The following is a 19,384-nucleotide window of genomic DNA, read 5'->3' as shown; positions in this document are numbered from 1 at the left end:
ATTGTTTGTTTGTCTGTTTTTCTTCGTTTTGATCTTGTTAAGGCCTGGAGCTGTGATGTTTTTTCATCGTGGTAGTCTCACAGCGTGTGCGAGCGCTTGTGCTCATCTGAACAGCAAAACACACTTTTATGAGTTTATTCCAGAGAAGCTCTTACACCATGGCCAGAGGTATTATTGAAACATTGATAAGAGTAAAAAAATATTTGTTCTCAAAGCAATTAAGTTCATACGGAAGTTCTAAGCGGCCATGCTTTATAATTTTTTTTCCTTTTTGTTTTCTCGCTATAACGACTTAATTTTCTCATTATCTCGACATAACGATAGTCGTTTTCTCGTTATAACGACTTAATTTTCTCATTATCTCGACATAACGAAAGTCGTTTTCTCGTTATAACGACTTAATTTTCTCGTTATCTCGACATAACGAAAGTGTTTTTCTCGTTATAACGACTTCATTTTCTCTAATAAGTTACAAAACTGTGCCAGCAGGTGGCACTATAGACCTGAGTATAACTGATGGGGTGTTGTACACTGTCCACTTTACTATACGCGGACCTTCCTCGTGATCGCTATAATTTGTGCAGTCTTGTTCATTACTGACATTTAATTAATTCATAAATGTTAAATGCTTTAATCAACATAATTATTTTGTGTATTAAGTTCTTGCTAGATGCTTGAGTTTCACCAACGCGTTCTGGGTCATAAAATAACTGCTTATCAAAACCAAGGTTGATGTCACTGTATTCTGTTTGCACCTATATCTTTATTCGTGCTTCTTTTAGGCACATGATTACGTTGTTTATAAGCGGAAATGTTCTGTGTATCTACAGTAGGACAGGATTTAACGATGTAGGCTATTTGTGATGTGCTTTTTTTCCTTATTATTAATCTTTATTGTTAACCATATTGATGAGAAATGTGATGTATATAAAATGCATAGGCTAATTTAATTCAGTTTTGTTCTATAATGTTGTTATCGTTTTTCTCTGCACACACACACATACACTGCACATGAACGATCTTTTCAAACAGAAGCTTGTAACGCACATGATATCTGCCTCAGCATATAATGACTAATAAAAATTACAAATTATATATAATTTTATTTATTATGGAAAATTAAAAGTGAGTTTAATCCAAGCAGCTCAAGATCTTAGAATAGTTCTGCATCCTTCTGAAGGCACTCCGTCTGTTTCCGCGGTGTTGCCATTTAAACATGTTAATTACAAAAACAAAACGTTTGGTGTACTGTCTCTGGAAAAATCAACAGTGATTGATCAGCCTTTATTTATGTACAGTATTGTAGATGTTATTACCTAGGCGAAGCAAAATTTGCTGAAATATATGCTACAGTAAGAGAGCCTGCATGGTTGTCCATCAGATGCCTGTCAAAGTTGAGTTTGTTACTATAGCAACAGTAAAACTGTCATGTCGTTATAACGAGAAAACGACTTTCGTTATGTCGAGATAACGAGAAAATTAAGTCGTTATAACGAGAAAACAAAAAGGGAAAATAATTATAATGCATGGCCGCTTAGAACTTCCGTAAGTTCAGAAAGTGGACACAGTGGTGCGGTAAATGGAAATAATTGATTTATTTGTTCATTGCAAATCGTTTTTGTTTATTGAAGATGATTGTTTTCTCTTCTGCTCCACAGGTACATCAGTAACAAGAGTAACTGCAACTGATGCAGACGATCCGGTCTATGGAAACAGTGCCAGACTGGTCTACAGCATTCTGGAAGGCCAACCTTATTTCTCCATCGACCAAACCACTGGTGAGTTAATCAATCCACAATTTCTAGATGGTCATGAATCATTCAAATGATTCAACAGCCGTATTATATGCTTAGAAATAGGTGTATGAATGTCTCTTTGTGTCCCAAGACAAGTTTTAGTTGTTATATTATTATAATCATTGTTATTATGATCATCATTATTGGAGGCAGGAAATAAATAGTACAGAAAGACTAAATAACCAAAGTATTTTACCTGAAGTAGACATACAAATGCTGGTTTTGTTTTGTAATAGCACACAAAGCAATTTTGGCTTCTGATTTAAATGACAGGGCTATCATTGAATTCCATCTGCATTCTGCTTACTTTTCAACTTTGACTTAGTTTTTTTTTCCCTAATTGCATTTTCAGCTGACTTGTTAACAGTGTTTCTGTAAGCAACATGATTAAATAATGGTGAAATTACATTAATAAGCAATGAGATGGAAATGGACAGCAGTACTTTCTTATGAGAACACCTTGTGCACTTCATAACCCCATGGATTTCAATCACTCACTGTCAGCTTTGTCTAACAATGCAAATGGTCGAGAGGTGTGAAAGCCCAAATTGAGGTGCCATGTGCATGGTTTTCATGATTACTGAAAACGTGCAGATGGCTTAATCAAGTGAGCCAGATGTTTTAATGAATGCTGATGAAAAATAAGAGTTAAAATAAATAAATAACAGTAGAAACAATTTGACACATCATAGGAAATGAGACAAACTTGATAAATAAGTAAACATCATGCATTATGAACCAGTTTATCACTTGGTTAATGGCTTGCAAATAAAATAAAATAAAATAAAATAAAATAAAATAAAATAAAATAAAATAAAATAAAATAAAATAAAATAAAATAAAATAAAATAAAATAAAATAAAATAAAATAAAATAAAATAAATGAAAGTAATCCTCCAAATACCTATGGAAATTAATGTTTGTGTTGCCTCACTTCTGTGATCATCAGGAATTCATTTAAATAGATTATGATAAATCAGGGTGACAACTGAATGATTATTGCAGTGTGCATCAGATTCAGTGTTGCACCTCATACAACGCACAAACAGCTGCATCCAGCACTCAGGGTGGCCTGCATCTCTGTATTCCTATTGACAATCAGAGCACTTCACCACTAAAAATGCACCTTCTTAGTTTACTGAAATTATTGTGGTCTGTTTGTCTCCATGACAGAACAAGAAACAAAGACATGTAAGGGCAGCAAAAAATATAAATAAATAAAAAAATGTCTAGCAGACAATGTATGCATGCATGCTGTGAATTATTCATGCGTAATGAAACCAGAGCTGGCCCTACAAAACACTTACCTTTCTTCCTGTAGAATGCCTTTGTTTCCTTAGTTCTTTTCTTCTATTATTTGATCTCTTTAAAGTAGGTGCTTTTTAGCATTGTTTTTTTTTTTTATACATAAAAACCTTTAAATGTATATGAAGATTCTCAGTCCTTTAGATCATTAAAAAAAAAATAAATAAATAAAAAAAAAGACACCGTCCTTGCATATTTATTGATATGTTTTGTCCGTTCTCCAAGTGAATTCATCAGGATGATGGTGATTTCTCAGGATTTAAGCTTATTGCAAACCATGACATCATAAAGCTCGCAAAATTCAGTTTGCAAAGTTAATTTGCAGTGCCAAATAAAATTAGTACAGGGAATGTGTGGCACACACACTAAGCTGGTCGGGGTGTCAAGGACAAGGAAAGAACTAACAGATTTTGCAAACGGCAAACCTCAGAATGTTCAATGGCATGTTTGTCTATAGACCTATATTTTTTATGTTTTAATGCATTATTTTATTTGTAATATCAATGGATTATATGTTATTTACTGTATTTATTGTTATTGTTATAGCAATCATTAGGGTGGCTCTGGCAGGGATGGATCGTGAGATGAGAGAAGAGTATCTTGTTGTCATTCAAGCAAAAGACATGGGAGGTCATATGGGTGGCTTGTCAGGAACCACCACTGTGACAGTCACTCTTACCGATATCAACGATAACCCACCAAAGTTCACAAAGGGTAAGAGAGTCCCTTTTTATTAACTATATGAAATGACTAATGCTACAGTTCAGAAGTTTGGGGTCAGTAAGAATTATTTTTTTAAGAAATTAATAATTTTTATATGTCAAGGATGCATTAATATATATACCGTTTTTTATGGAATATAAGTCGCATCAGTCCAAAAATACATCATGACGAGGAAAAAAAAACATATATAAGTCGCACTGAACTATAAGTCGCATTAATTTAGAACCATGAACCAAGAGAAAACATTACCGTCTACAGCCGCGAGAGGGCGCTCTATGTCTTCAGTGTAGACTACAGGTGCACTGAGCAGCATAGAGCGCCCTCTGGCGGCTGTAGACGGTAATGTTTTCTCTTGGTTCATTTCTCTTGGTTCATGTCAAATTAATTTTTATAAATAAGTCACACCTGACTATAAGTCGCAGGACCAGCCAAACTATGAAAAAAAGTGTGACTTATATTCCGGAAAATACAGTAATATTGACAATTTACATTGTTATTGAAAATTTTGGTAACACATTACAATAAGGTTCCACTTATTAAAATTAGTTAACTCTATTAGTTAACATAAACTAGCAATGAAAAATACTTTCAAAGTATTTAGTAAAGGGGTAATCTGATGCTATTTCAAATTCCCCCTTCTCTTTGGAGTGTTACAAGCTCTTGGTGCATTAAGAAGATCTGTAAAGTTGACTAAAGTCTAAAATCACTAGAGATATTCCTTATAAAAGTTAAGACCCGTCCACACCCCCCTAAAACACCTCATTTAATCACGCACCCACGTCTACATCAATGTGAGGAATATTTGCATAACACTATCCAAATATTTACAAAAAGAAACAAGAAGTAACTTTTATTCTCGCTGTAGTATTGTTGTTGCCGCCGCCGCCATGTAGTGGAGATGCTCTGTTTCATTGTGAAAGCGAAACATCTTTGTTTAACCTTTCAAAAGAGGATGATATCTACTTCGTCATGCCTACTTAAGCTGATCCGTGCTTCTCACTGAGAAAATACATGAACTTTCCACTGTGGATCGCCGGAATGGCTTTCACCGCATATGAAATGAATTCCAGCCCGGCGTCGTCACGTGTCCTTCGTCGAAACTGTCAGCCACAACGTTCTCAAGCCCACCTCCGCTCACTCTAGCCCGCAGTGTGTGACAATGTGTGAATCGTTTTATGGAGGACTGTTTCCTGAACCTGCAGAGTAGCCTACAATGGGTATGTGCTCAAAGGCTGTTCTATAAATTGAGGCAGTTACATCTTTGCAAGGACAGTCTGGCACTTCTCACTCATAGCCTGTATGGACATGATTTATATTTAAAGAATTTGCCACTCATAATTCAAACGTGAGTTTTAAATAGTGTAGAGTACAGCTTATTATTTGTCATTTTGTCGATCACAAATGCAGACATGATTTTATGTTCACATGGTGCAATACGCAATGCTTAAAAACACAGTATAAGTCATTATAACCAGTAATTATGTCCCCACTGGATGCAACAAATTCCTCGTTTGTAATGGGTTTTATTAGTTTTGTCTGGTCGTGCTGGGAGACATCACAATATGTTAAGAGGTGTAACATTTCCATCACACACTTGAGGTATTCCGCCAATCATAATGCAGTGGATAGCTGGCCAATCAGCGTACACCTCACTTTTCAGAATCTAAGCGTTTCAGAAAGGCAGGACATAGAAGAGCAAAAATAGTGTACATAATTTTGAAAATAATGTTTTTTTTAACCTTAAAACCGTCATATTATGCTGCTAAAAAGAACATTATTTTGTGTATTTGGTGTAATTAAATGTGTTTCTGCGGTTTAAGGTTAAAAAAAGACATTTCTTTCCACATACTGTACATTATTGTTATTGTATCCAGCACGTTGTGATTGGCTGAATGCCTCAAGCTTGAGATAGAAATATTACACTTCAACAAGACATGAACATAAAACCCATTATAAACGTGATATAAACATGATTTCTAGTCGTGTTTTCTTTTGGAAGGCAAAAACAAAGTTGTTTCGCTTTCTCAACGAAACAGCGTCACAAACTGTGGCCTTGAGTGAGCAGAGGCCGGAGGCCTAGAGTGAGCCGCAGTCTAGAGTGAGCCGCGGCCAGCTTGAATGAGCAGAAGTGGGCCGGCTTGAGAACAGTGCGGCAGGTGGCTTCTACGTAAGAGCGTACCTTAGTCTTGCAGCAACCTCATGTGATGACCCTCGTCCACGGTGAAAGCCGATTCAGCTATCCACAGTGCAAAGTTGAACTCAAATTTCTAAGTTCAATCATCATTAAAAAGAAAAGTAATGATTACCACAAAAAAAATATTAAGCAGCACATTTGTTTTCCACACTCATAATTATATGAAATGTTTATTGAACTCCAAATCAGCATATTAGAATGATTTCTGAAGGTTCATGTGACACTGAAGACTGAAGAAATGCTTGCTGAAAATTCAGCTTTGCCATTACATGGCATACCATTACATTTTAACATATATTAAAATATAATTATTATTAATTATTAAAATAATAATAATAATAATAATAATCTTTACATTACTGTTTTTACTACATTTTATGTCCAAAGCCTTGGTGAACATAAGACATTTTAAAAAACAACAACAACAACTACAACACAAAAGACTATTGACCACAAACATAATTTTTTTATTATTATTTTTTGTTTAGTATTTAAGTTATTTTGTTTTTTCTTGAGTGCTATTTGTCACCTGATAGACCAGATATTCCCTGTTCTTGTGCCTTACTCTAAAGGCTCTTTTGAGTTCACTGTTCCTGAGGATCTTGGCATTGGGAAGCCTGGAGGAAGAGTAAAAGCGAATGACAGAGACATCGGGGAAAATGCTAAATCAGCTTACAGCATCATAGGTGGAGATGAGAGGGATGTCTTTGAGATTGTCACTGATGCTCAGACTCAGGAGGGAATCCTCAGACTCAAGAAGGTAAGACAAGAAAAGTATGTTTAATGTGCCATAGGGACTCTCTAACAATTGTAAACTGTCTTTTACATGATTGTCACTAGGCTACATATTGTGAAAAACATGAAAAGTGGTTCATTACCAATGAGAAATGACTGTTAATACTGCAGAGGCAGAACCTCTCAGTATGTATTACAGGGATTGGAAACCTGTTTAACATGGCGTGCCATTTTCAATGTAATCTCAGACACTGTGCCATATCCTCCAAAAAGAAAGAATTAATCATCCAAATGAAGTAATTATGCAAATTACTGTCCTAGGGTTAAGTGTTTTACTCTTTCTATTATTTATAATTATTATTATTAATTTTTTTTAAGTTATGTGTCATGTGGTGATAAGCTGAGTGCATCTTTTGTATAATAATATAGTTGTTAAAGTCATAGTTATTGTAGTTTCTGCAGAATAGGAAGGTTAGTGTAGGTCTGGTTTGAAAAAAAAAAAAGAAAAAAATATAGCAGTAACTCCTTTCTTTTTAGCAAATATTGTTCTGAAACCAAAAGGCGACAAATACAACAGAACAAACTGTGGCCTATCATCTGATCAAATAGAAAAGAAAATAGAGTTTGGCTACCCATTCAACTTCATTCAACCAAATACAGGCTACATAACTGTGATGATGTAGATTGACATGCAGGTGCAAAGGAGTTCAGTATTTCTAAAATATAGACCTAAAATAAAATAAATGTAATAGATGCCTAAGTTGTCTAACCCCTGCTGAATACTCTCTTTTTGCAATAATAAAAATAATTTTCTTAAACACTTTTTTTTTTACACAGCTGAAAATTCTCACTTAAAGTCCCTGTACACTTAACATTGGAACTAAAACTGCAGTCCAGGTGTTCTGAGTTTTTAGAACTACTGTAACTCTGAACCCCTTGACTTTTTGTGCTCAATTCTCAGCCCTTGTGTAGCAGTGTATATTTTCATACTGAATGGCCATTTTATGCTAATGAAGAATCATTGACAGTGGATGAGAGGACAATGACACTCTTTTTATCTAACAGAAACATCTACAGTGTGACTGTGCAACAACAATTCTGAGCTATGTGACACAGATATGGGAAAATGCACACATTCAATAAGTCAACCCATTAGTCAACTCTCTTAAAGTGGTAAGAGAGTTTGACTCCTAACCCTTGGGTTGTGGGTTTGAATCTCTACCACGACTGAGGTGCCTTGAGCAAGGTACCGAACCCCCAATTGCTCCCCGGGCGCCGCAGCATAAATGGCTGCCCACTTCTCCGGGTGTGTTTTCACGGTGTGTGTGTTCACTGCTGTGTGTGTGCACTTTGGATGGGTTAAATGCAGAGCACGAATTTTAGTATGGGTCACTTGGCTGAATGTCACATCACTTTCATATACATACCGAACACGAAGGTCTATCAGAAAAGTTTTGGAATGAATATGTGTACCGTTACACCCCTTTTAGCAATGGCCTCTTGATTATCAGATTTATAACATGAAAGAAACGGAAGAAAATCTGGAGACAAAGCGAGAAATAAAATAAAAAATACAAAAATGAATACATTAAAAGTCTCTCCCAGCTGATTATGTAATGGCATGCCTGTTTTGTCTCATCTTCTCATCCCATAGTACTTGGCCTGGAATCTGTTGTCTGCATTACTAATAGCATGATGGATGGCATAGCATGAGAAAAACAGGCAATCAGCTGCCCACTCCCTGCTAACCTCTATACCTCCAGCACCGTGCTGGAGTTCAGGAGAGGAGAACAGGCTTGTAAAGCACACAACCCTTATTTTTTCTCCCTTTTTTAATTTGTTTTATTATTTTTTTTGCTCCTGCCACTGTGCACAGACAGATTTTCCCTGGGTGCTGGTTCTAAGCCATTGTGCACTTACTACCAAATGCAGCAAGATGGCCGATGCAGCCCTCACCAACAATTAAAATTTGATGCAACTTCTGCTAAATATTGAATGGTCATGACCAAAGAGCCTTTGTAGGAAGGTTAAACATATTGATCTGAGTGATATGCCACAGGCTCAGACAGTCAAGATACTGCTTTGTTGTATAAGGATGCATGCTTTCATCTCCCCCCTGCTCCCCTTAGGCTGTGGTGGTGGTGGAGAGGGATGCTGTACTTCCCCTGCTGCTGATTTTTGATGCTTCTAATGGTGCTTTTCCTCTGCGTGGTATGACTCGGCTCGGCACATTTCAGTACGTCAAGGCACGGCCTGGCCCGCTCCAGTGTAGTATCACTTTAGAGTGGGCGGGATTATTCACATGTCGTCATAGCTGCGCCAACTCTACTGCCGGGACACTTGAAACCATCTGGCTGTGCTGATTTAAACTTAGTGGTTCTGTTGTGTTTGTGTCATAAATTCAGTGATGCGGGTAGTGACAATTCTCTCCGCCAATCAGTGATCAGCTGAGTTTACACATCATATTTTGGGGTGTTTCTCAATATCCCTCCTCGTTTCCTCTATCCTCTGTCCTCCATCCTATGACCCGAAAACTAATCAAGCACAGCCATCTTGAAGGACATCTCAGTTCTCTAATTGCACTTTGAGGAGGTGAGGATCGAGGAGTGAGGAGGCTTCCTGAGGAGTCATGAGCGAGGATACACAGGTGTTTCCTATGCGGAAGGGTTTTTCATTGAAAAACCTGAAGCACATATAAATTCCCCTCCCCCTTCACATCTGTTGTAATAATTTTAATTTATATTTTAACCTTGCAGTTTACAACCCGAATTCCGGAAAAGTTGGGACGTTTTTTAAATTTTAATAAAATGAAAACTAAAAGACTTTCAAATCACATGAGCCAATATTTTATTCAGAATAGAACATAGATAACATAGCAAATGTTTAAACTGAGAAAGTTTACAATTTTATGCACAAAATGAGCTCATTTCAATTTTGATTTCTGCTACAGGTCTCAAAATAGTTGGGACGGGGCATGTTTACCATGGTGTAGCATCTCCTTTTCTTTTCAAAACAGTTTGAAGACATCTGGGCATTGAGGCTATGAGTTGCTGGAGTTTTGCTGTTGGAATTTGGTCCCATTCTTGCCTTATATAGATTTCCAGCTGCTGAAGAGTTCGTGGTCGTCTTTGACGTATTTTTCGTTTAATGATGCGCCAAATGTTCTCTATAGGTGAAAGATCTGGACTGCAGGCAGGCCAGGTTAGCACCCAGACTCTTCTACGACGAAGCCATGCTGTTGTTATAGCTGCAGTATGTGGTTTTGCATTGTCCTTCTGAAATAAAAAAGGCCTTCCCTGAAATAGACGTTGTTTGGAGGGAAGCATATGTTGCTCTAAAACCTTTATATACCTTTCAGCATTCACAGAGCCTTCCAAAACATGCAAGCTGCCCATACCGTATGCACTTATGCACCCCCATACCATCAGAGATGCTGGCTTTTGAACTGAACGCTGATAACATGCTGGAAGGTCTCCCTCCTCTTTAGCCCGGAGGACACGGCGTCCGTGATTTCCAACAAGAATGTCAAATTTGGACTCGTCTGATCAAAAAACACTATTCCACTTTGAAATAGTCCATTTTAAATGATCCTTTGCCCACAGGACACGACGGCGCTTCTGGACCATGTTCACATATGGCTTCCTTTTTGCATGATAGAGCTTTAGTTGGCATCTGCTGATGGCACGGCGGATTGTGTTTACCGACAGTGGTTTCTGAAAGTATTCGTGGGCCCATTTAGTAATGTCATTGACACAATCATGCCGATAAGTGATGCAGTGTCGTCTGAGAGCCCGAAGACCACGGGCATCCAATAAAGGTCTCCGGCCTTGTCCCTTACGCACAAAGATTTCTCCAGTTTCTCTGAATCTTTTGATGATGTTATGCACTGTAGATGATGAGATTTGCAAAGCCTTTGCAATTTGACGTTGAGGAACATTGTTTTTAAAGTTTTCCACAATTTTTTTACGCAGTCTTTCACAGATTGGAGAGCCTCTGCCCATCTTTACTTCTGAGAGACTCTGCTTCTCTAAGACAAAGCTTTTATAGCTAATCATGTTACAGACCTGATATCAATTAACTTAATTAATCACTAGATGTTCTCCCAGCTGAATCTTTTCAAAACTGCTTGCTTTTTTAGCCATTTGTTGCCCCCGTGCCAACTTTTTTGAGACCTGTAGCAGGCATTAAATTTTAAATGAGCTAATTAAGTGGATAAAAGTGTAAAATTTCTCAGTTTAAACATTTGCTATGTTATCTATGTTCTATTGTGAATAAAATATTGGCTCATGTGATTTGAAATTCCTTTAGTTTTCATTTTATTAAAATTTAAAAAACGTCCCAACTTTTCCGGAATTCGGGTTGTAAATAAACCATACATGTCATATACTTATATAAAAATGTATATATATACATATACATCCCTCTTGCACAGCTGATGACGATAAAGGGAGCGAGGATATTTCATTTCACTTGATTCAATTCCTCTATCCTCGCATCTTTTCCTTGCATCCTTCCCTTGCATCCTGAAGGGGTAGAGCTAAGATGTGAGGAAAGGAAGCAAGGAAAGGAAACAAGGATGCACAAATAAGAATTGAGAAGCACCCTTGGTAATGGTACGGTTCACTTGGAACCTCAACCGAGGTGGTACTAAAAAAAGTACAAGGTATTAGGTACTGTACCCAGTGGAAAACCCGCCAAAAGTGGACCGTACAGAGACGCACCATGCAGTGGAAAAGCGCCATAAATGTTCCTGTAAACATACACACTCAAATCATGCTGAGAGTTTTTTGGCTAGTTTTTTTCTAACAGGCAAATATATGTGTGGTAAAACCACTCACAGACATGCAGTTCAGTATGCGTTCAGCCTGAATTGCATCGTCTGGAAACGATGGAGGTCAAGTGACAGCCATAGTCATATTCAGGCCTTTTCACACAGCGAGTGCCAAAATAGAGACCCAGAGGCATGCAGAATTGCCAATTTTACTGTAGAGAGTCAAATGGCAAGCATGACTATCACAAGAATGAAGTGTTGGCATGATATTTTTAGATGGAACAGATTTGCAGTGTCTCAGATGAGAGGAGCTTGTTTCAGTCTTGCCAATATGCAAAGCTGCATTTGAATCAAAAATCTCAACTTAACTTCTAGCATGTTGTGTGATTAAAGAGAGACTTTCTCCCTTTCTTTATTTCTTTTTTTCCTAGCTTTTCAGATGTACTACTTTATTTACTTCATTTTATTTTCTACATTTAAGACATAAAACTCTATGAACTGTCACCAAAATCTAATAGTCTCGAACAGCACTGACCATTTCCAAAGCAAGCAAGCAGAGTTGTAGTCAAGACCAGCTCATTTGAGTCCAAGTCAAGATCGAGCTCAGAGAGGATTGAGTCCGAGTCGAGACCGAGTTCAGAAAGGGCTGAGTCCGAGTCAAGACCGAGACCAGAGAGGGTTGAGTCAGAGTCAAAACCGAGACCAGAGAGATTGGGTCTGAGACAAGACCTAAAGAAATCTTCAAGAGTATGTAAAATGTTTGGTGGAAAAAATAAAATTGGCACCATACTGAAACAGTATATCAAATATAACATTGCATGTACACTGTATTTTATTTACCTGATATAGGTTTAAAAAATAATATCAGTTAAGGGAAGAAAGGCCACATATAACAGAATGTTTCTTTTTTAGAGTCTTACTGCATACAAACTCTTTGTGGCTCCTATATGCAAACTGAATAATAGATGAGGTATCAGACGTTTTAAAAAGTTAATGTGTTAAGTTCATGAGACATCTTGAGTCCTGCTGCCTCTGCACTAACGTTACACTAACATCTCACGTCACAAGAAAATCACCAATCATTGAACGTGTCAATCATACATCAATTTAAAGAAATATTAACATACAGTAATAATCATGAAATATTTTGATTGGGACTCGAGTGGACTCGGGAATAAGTCTATGCCGAGTCAAAATGCACATACATCCATGACAAGACCAAGACCATTAAAATACGATCTCGAGTTCAAGATCGAGTCCGAGTCTCGAGTACTCAACACTGCAAGCAAGGTGTTAGACTGCAACTTGTACTGAATTTTACGTCATAGGGAAACTTCTGCTTGTAAAACCTTACTGAAAGCTGCAGTGTTTTTGCAAACCGTAACAATTTTTTTTTTTTTTCGTTTTACAGAGTTTCAGGTGCTACATGCATTAGCTCATCTCACCTCTTATCTGACAAGTCTTCGGGTTTGAGTCATTCCTTCACCATAGACTGTATAAAAGGAGTTACCCTGGCAACAAATCGGGGTGTTTTTGTATCTTTTTTTTATTTTTTATTGCACTACTGATTAATTAAAATATTCAAATGAGATTTTTGTTTGCACAAGGAGTCTGGCAGCAGCCAGTGCTCCACACAGAGATCTGATCTCACCATCATCCAGTCTGTCAGATTAAATCCAGAAGAACTGTGGCAATGTCCCCAAAATGCTTCAAGAAACCTGCAAAGCTACAGTAATGTGCAAAGTTTTAGGCACTTGTGTAAAAATTATAATGAAAATAAGAATTAACTTCTATTAACTTAACTAAACTAAATCAACATTTGGTGTGACCACACTATGTGTTAAAAAAATCTTTTGTCCTAGGTGCACTTGCGCATTGTTTTTCTGGTAGCTTTGTAGGTAGATTTCTTGAAATGTCATGGAGACATTTCCACAGTTTCTTCTGGATTTAGTCTCTCAGATTGTTCTGTTTCTTCATGTTATTCCAGACAGACTGGATGATGGTGAGATCAGATTTCTGTGTGAAGCACTGGCTGTTGTCAGACTCCTTGTGCAAACAAAATTCTCACTGAATTATAACAATTAATGGCTAAAATAATGTTGGAAAATTTAAACTGATATTTACTACTTACAACAACGGAAGATAGAAATAACTGACTAAAACCATTTTTTGTTGGTGAAAATACTAGTGGCCTAAGACTTTTGCACAGTACAGTGTGTGTGTGTGTATATATATATATATATATATATATATATATATATATATATATATATATATATATATATATATATATACATATATATATATATACATAAAGTACAGACCAAAAGTTTGGAAACATTACTATTTTTAATATTTTTGAAAGAAGTTTCTTCTGCTCATAAAGCCTGCATTTATTTGATCAAAAATACAGAAAAAACTGTAATATTGTGAAATATTATTACAACTTAAAATAATAGTTTTCTATTTGAATATACTTAAAAAAAATAATTTATTCCTGTGATGCAATGCTGAATTTTCAGTATCATTACTCCAGCCTTCAGTGTCAAATGTAACATCCAGTCTATCACATGATCATTTAGAAATCATTCTAATATTCTGATTTATTATGAGTGTCGGGAACAGTTCTGCTGTCTTATATATTTGATGAGTAAAAGGTTAAAAAGAACTGCATTTATTCAAAATAAAAATAAAAAATTCTAATAATATATATTCTAATAATATATTTTCTTTACTATCACATTTTATCAATTTAACAAATCCTTGCTGAATAAAAGTATTGATTTTATTTTAAAAATAAGAAAGAAATAAAACTTACTGACCCCAAATTACTGACCAGTAGTGTATATTGTTATTACAAAATATTTATATTTAAAGAACATAGCTTCTTTTCTTTTTTTTTCTTTTTTTTACTTTTTATTCATCAAAGTATCCTAAAAAAGTATCACATGTTCTGAAAGAATATTAAGCAGCAGAACTGTTTCCAACTTTGATAATGAATCATCATATTAGAATGATTTCTAAAGGATCATGTGATAATGATACTAGAAATTCAGCTTTGCATCACAGAAATAAATGATAATTTAAAGTATAATAAATTTAAAAACAATTATTTTAAATTGTAATAATATATCACAATATTACATTTTTTCTGTATTTTTGATCAAATAAATGCAGGCTTGATGAGCAGAAGAAACTTCTTTCAAAAACATTAAAAATAGTAATGTTTCCAAACTTTTGGACTGTACTGTATATATATATATATATATATATATATATATATATATATATATATATATATATATATATATATATATATATATATATATATATATATATATATATATATATATATATATATATATATATATATATATATTAATATGCAGTGCAAAATATCTTCATATACAGTGAAATGACAGATGAGTCAAGACTAGCCAAGGGTCTGAATACATTAAAGGAGCTCTTTCTTCTCTTGTGTTTTCCTGTCTCGACACGATGGTAGTAGTAAGGGAGGGGTGAAAATAAAATGAAATAAAATCCTCCCAAAGGCTTTGTGGACTGCAGCAGACAGAGGTACATGGAATGTTCTCATCCGGGTGCCCTTCTGTCAGCCGCACTGACTTCAAAGTGTGCTGATAGAGGATCTCCAGCTGCTCTCCTCCCCCAGCTGGGGCTGGGGATGCTCTCAGCCTGGCTCCAGTGTCCGCCTGACCTCCCCTGTGGGACAGAGGCTTTTTTTATTTATTATTATTTATTTTTGATAACATAAGCAATTTTTTCATTCTACCACTTCAACTATTTCTGTCAATAAAATAGCACAGGGGGGATTTGAGACCTTTTTCAAGTTCAAACGAGGTAGAGAGAGATGTGATTTGGAGTGCAATGTTATCAGCTGGGAACAGGAAGAGTAAAAACCATGACATTTTTTGCTGGATGAAAATCATGAGGAGGTACTGCCAATAATACGGTGCTCTATGTCAAGTTCTCTTTACTGCAGCATGTAAGTACACAGGTGGGCTGAACATGGGGCCTTTCCTCATATACTTAAAATCACAAATATTTATCCTGGAGTACAAATAATTCCCGAATTGTATTTTATCTCCTATTTCAATAATATCTCACCATTGGATAATTGCCTCGGAGAAAACATTAACAATGTTATCGTCATGGCATTGTGGGCAAGGATTAATTTTGTTTTCATACAACACAAACATACAAATTGTATTTTTTCATGATTTCTTAACAATTTGCAATGCAGTCCTTCTGTTTCCATTAGATTAACCTTATTTGCAGCCTCATTTAAATCCCAAACACATGCTGACTCTGCTACAAATTAATAATATCACACGCTCCAGGTGAAAGTGTGGTTATTGCTACTAAATATAGTTTTTTTCACCCTGCTATTGGGCTCACAGCAGCTTAAATCTTAGCCACTGCAAGGTGGAAGGAAGCCGGTGCAATTACAATCAGACCTGCAAGCCCAGCAAACTGAGTCCGCTAAAACCAGGAAAGCGTTTGTCTTTGTTTCTGTGCCCATTAATAATAAACATCTACATTTTCTCTCTGTTTTCCAGCCTCTGGACTTTGAGTCAAAAAAATCCTACAACCTAACAGTGGTGGCGACCAACATACGTGCCGATTCGATTACGGGTGGGCCCTACATGGACCAAACCATGGTCAAAATCATCGTTGAGGATGCAGATGAACCCCCTGTCTTCACACAGTCTACTTATCTCTTCAACGTCCATGAAAACGCTGCAATCAACACAATAATAGGAGCGGTAGCGGCGAGAGACCAGGACGCCACACACAGCCAAGTCAGGTAAAGGCAATAATTTCTAGCCCACGTGACATTGTCAGAAGAGGTCTGGTGCTCTTTTGTTCTCCTTGGCGAAATTAGGCCGAAAAAAAAAAAAGAAACACCTTTTTCATTAAACAAAGATCAAACTCAAGCTTCTACATCAATCTAATAACCAAGTGTTCTTTCACTACTGCATCCCACCACCCATTAAATGCTGCTAAGTTGTCTGTAGAGGTGCATTTGCATTCAGACTAAATTGAGCTCTCACTTCCACAGAATTGGTTGAACTGGGAAAGAGAAAGAGAAAGAAAGAGAAAGGACAATGACACAATAAGATTCCTCCCCTTTCTCCCACTGATGTATTTCACTTCCTACTTGAAAAAATTACAAGGGCACCTTCAGTATAGGTTATACAGCCAATTTATCTCAGTCCAACCTAGCATTCCATTAATTCTCCAGTGACTTGCGATGTTTCAGGGACAGCATGCAACAGGTTGTGTAATTACACCTGGGAGCAGGGGAGAAATCAGAGATTGGGTTTCAGTGCTGCAATGGACTCTATGATAAGTTAAAGTTCTCATGTGTATTATATATTTATTCAAGGGCTGCACAGTACATCAAAATATCAAAATGGCTTAGTGAGATTATTACATTGCTAAGGTTGTGTTTTAATTAAATGTATGCACTGCTTGCTTCAAAGTGTGGCACTGCACTGTAATAAATGAGTGTAATTTTAACAGTAAAATATTGTAAAAGGAAAAAAAAAGAAAGAAAGAAATGTAAACTGGTATTCCCAGAATTCTCTGCATGTTGTTTAAATCATTAGTTTTCTTAATAATTCTGTCATGTTTGTTATCAGTTATACAGTTGGGTTTATGTTACATCTTCTGTTGGTTAATGTTAAAAGTGTCATGTGAGTTAGCATGATGGCGTTTAGTGTTTGCATGAATGAAGCTGTGCACCCTCTATATATTAGTATATACTGTACTTCAGCTCGTGGAAAAGCTACTTGTAATGAACTGATTCCTCAAATTACTATCTCTTTTATGACCTGCATTATTATCAGTGTTGGGAAGGTTACTTTGGAATTGTAATAGGTTACAGATTACAAGTTACCCTGTTTAAAATGTAATAGTAGTGTAACTTTTTCAATTACTTTATTAAAGTAATGTAACTAATTACTTTTGAGTACTTTTTGATTACTTTTCTAAATTTGTGAAAATTAAAGAATAATAAATAAAAGCATATACATCAACTTAAATACAGTTATCTAATAAGCATGTGACGTATTCTGTGTACTAAACTCCTGAAACATTGGTGTTTTTTTAAAACTGCTGTCTCTTTGTATATGATGATAGTGTTCTCAAAATAAGTAAAATGCTCATGAAGTGACACAGAGCAGTTCTAGAAATTATGTTTATGAGCTCGTGTACTCCTATATTGAGATGGCAGAGGTTGAAAACACTGCGAGCTTAAGTAGGCCTATGTGTAGTAAATGAAACCATGTCTTTGCCATTAATTTACAAGAAGGGCGGACTGGGAAAAAAATCAGACTGGAAAATTCAAACTCATACAAACAAATTCATGGACAAAACTATTTTTTTGTATGGACCTGACATAAAAAAGGTTTAAATCTTTAATTTGGGGACATGCAAAATAATTAAAAGTTCTCTCCTGAACTGCACCTTCACTTCCATTTTTCTCTTCAGTCTCTTTATTTTGCCCTGTTATCCATCTCTCTCGTGACTTTAATACTCAAGATTGAACAAAACTATACTTTACAATACAATACTCTACAATACTACAATATCTTTATAAAAAAATCCTAATACTGTACACGAGTCATGTTTTTCCCTTACAAAAATTAACCTTGCTTTTATTAGCCTATATAAAAGTAAAATAACCTTGTTTTGTTTTTGTTTTTTTGCAAATGGATTTGTATTTATTTTTAAATAAATACATTTGTAAAATAATTTTACATTTTTGGTTACCACAGTTAAACAATAGTAACCATTTTCTCTGGATTTATAGTTAAATATTAAAATGTAAATTTTCGTAAGGTTTGTGTTGTTGTCTGTCGTAGCTCCCCCTAAACCAATAAAAAAATCGGATTTTTTTTCAGATAAATTCCTACTGTAACATTACAACAGATAATAATGATGTCCTTTATATAGTATTTTTGAGTGATGACTGGTGAGCAACGTGCTGCTGCTTGATTAAATAAATAAAAAAACAAAGACAAAAAAAGCATCTTTACAGATGAAACTGACCTGAAAGCCCTGAACAGTAGTTCTGCTTCTCTGCTCCAGCTGTGCGCTTCCACAGTCCACTCTATTCTCTCTCTCTCGCTCTCTCTCTCCCGCATTGATTACTCTGAGTCTGATCCAAACCGTTTGGCGGAGGCGCGGAGAGCGCGCGAGTCATGACTAACACTTTATGACTTATTAGAGATTTAATTATCAAATGGCGGATTCGCAAATGATCGCTTTAGTAGGCTACATTCGGCAGGCAATTATACAATAATGATATTAAATAGTGGGGCAAAATCGGCTGCCAGTCCACCGGGAATTGTTCCGGTTCTCCAGGTGTCCAGTCCGCGCCTGGTTTCCACAGACAGGCAGAATGTGCAAGTCATATAGGCTATTGCATTTTTGGGGCTTAATATTCACAGACACTAGTCCATGTCATGTTTTGATTCAAGTGTACTGACCTACTGTTGATTTAGTGATCCAAAATGTGGGATATTCCGTCCGCGTTAGGCATTCCGTTTTTATGACTGGATTCTACGAACCAGACTATTATGTTTCCGCATCCCGGAAATTATTAGGGCGTATGTCTCAGAATAGTCAGTGCAATTTGGGAAAGAAATCAGTTAAATCTGTATGTGGATGTGTGTAAATATTCAAATGTAATCCCCTTTGTAATCGTTAAAAATGTCATAAGTAACTGTAATTTAATTACTCATTTTTTCGTAGTAACTGTAACTAATTACAGTTACAATAATTTTGTAATTAAATTACGTAACGCCGTTACATGTAACTAGTTACTCCCCAACA

General features: G+C 36.0%; 1 protein-coding gene across 2 annotated transcripts in view; it reads left to right on the top strand.

The window, feature by feature from the left end:
* LOC132107750 (cadherin-8-like) overlaps positions 1–19,384 on the top strand; it is a 113,392-nt gene that overhangs the window by 63,518 nt on the left and 30,490 nt on the right. For both annotated transcript variants that reach the window (XM_059513924.1, XM_059513933.1), the window contains exons 4-7: positions 1,659–1,778; positions 3,648–3,815; positions 6,591–6,778; positions 16,102–16,349. In XM_059513924.1, coding sequence (XP_059369907.1) covers positions 1,659–1,778; positions 3,648–3,815; positions 6,591–6,778; positions 16,102–16,349 — 724 coding nt within the window. The remainder of the gene's footprint in view (positions 1–1,658; positions 1,779–3,647; positions 3,816–6,590; positions 6,779–16,101; positions 16,350–19,384) is intronic.

This window comes from Carassius carassius, chromosome 2, assembly GCF_963082965.1.
Source record: "Carassius carassius chromosome 2, fCarCar2.1, whole genome shotgun sequence".
NCBI classification, from domain to species: Eukaryota; Metazoa; Chordata; class Actinopteri; order Cypriniformes; family Cyprinidae; genus Carassius; species Carassius carassius.
Note: the sequence above shows the minus strand (reverse complement) of the source record. Positions and strands in the feature narration are given on the sequence as shown.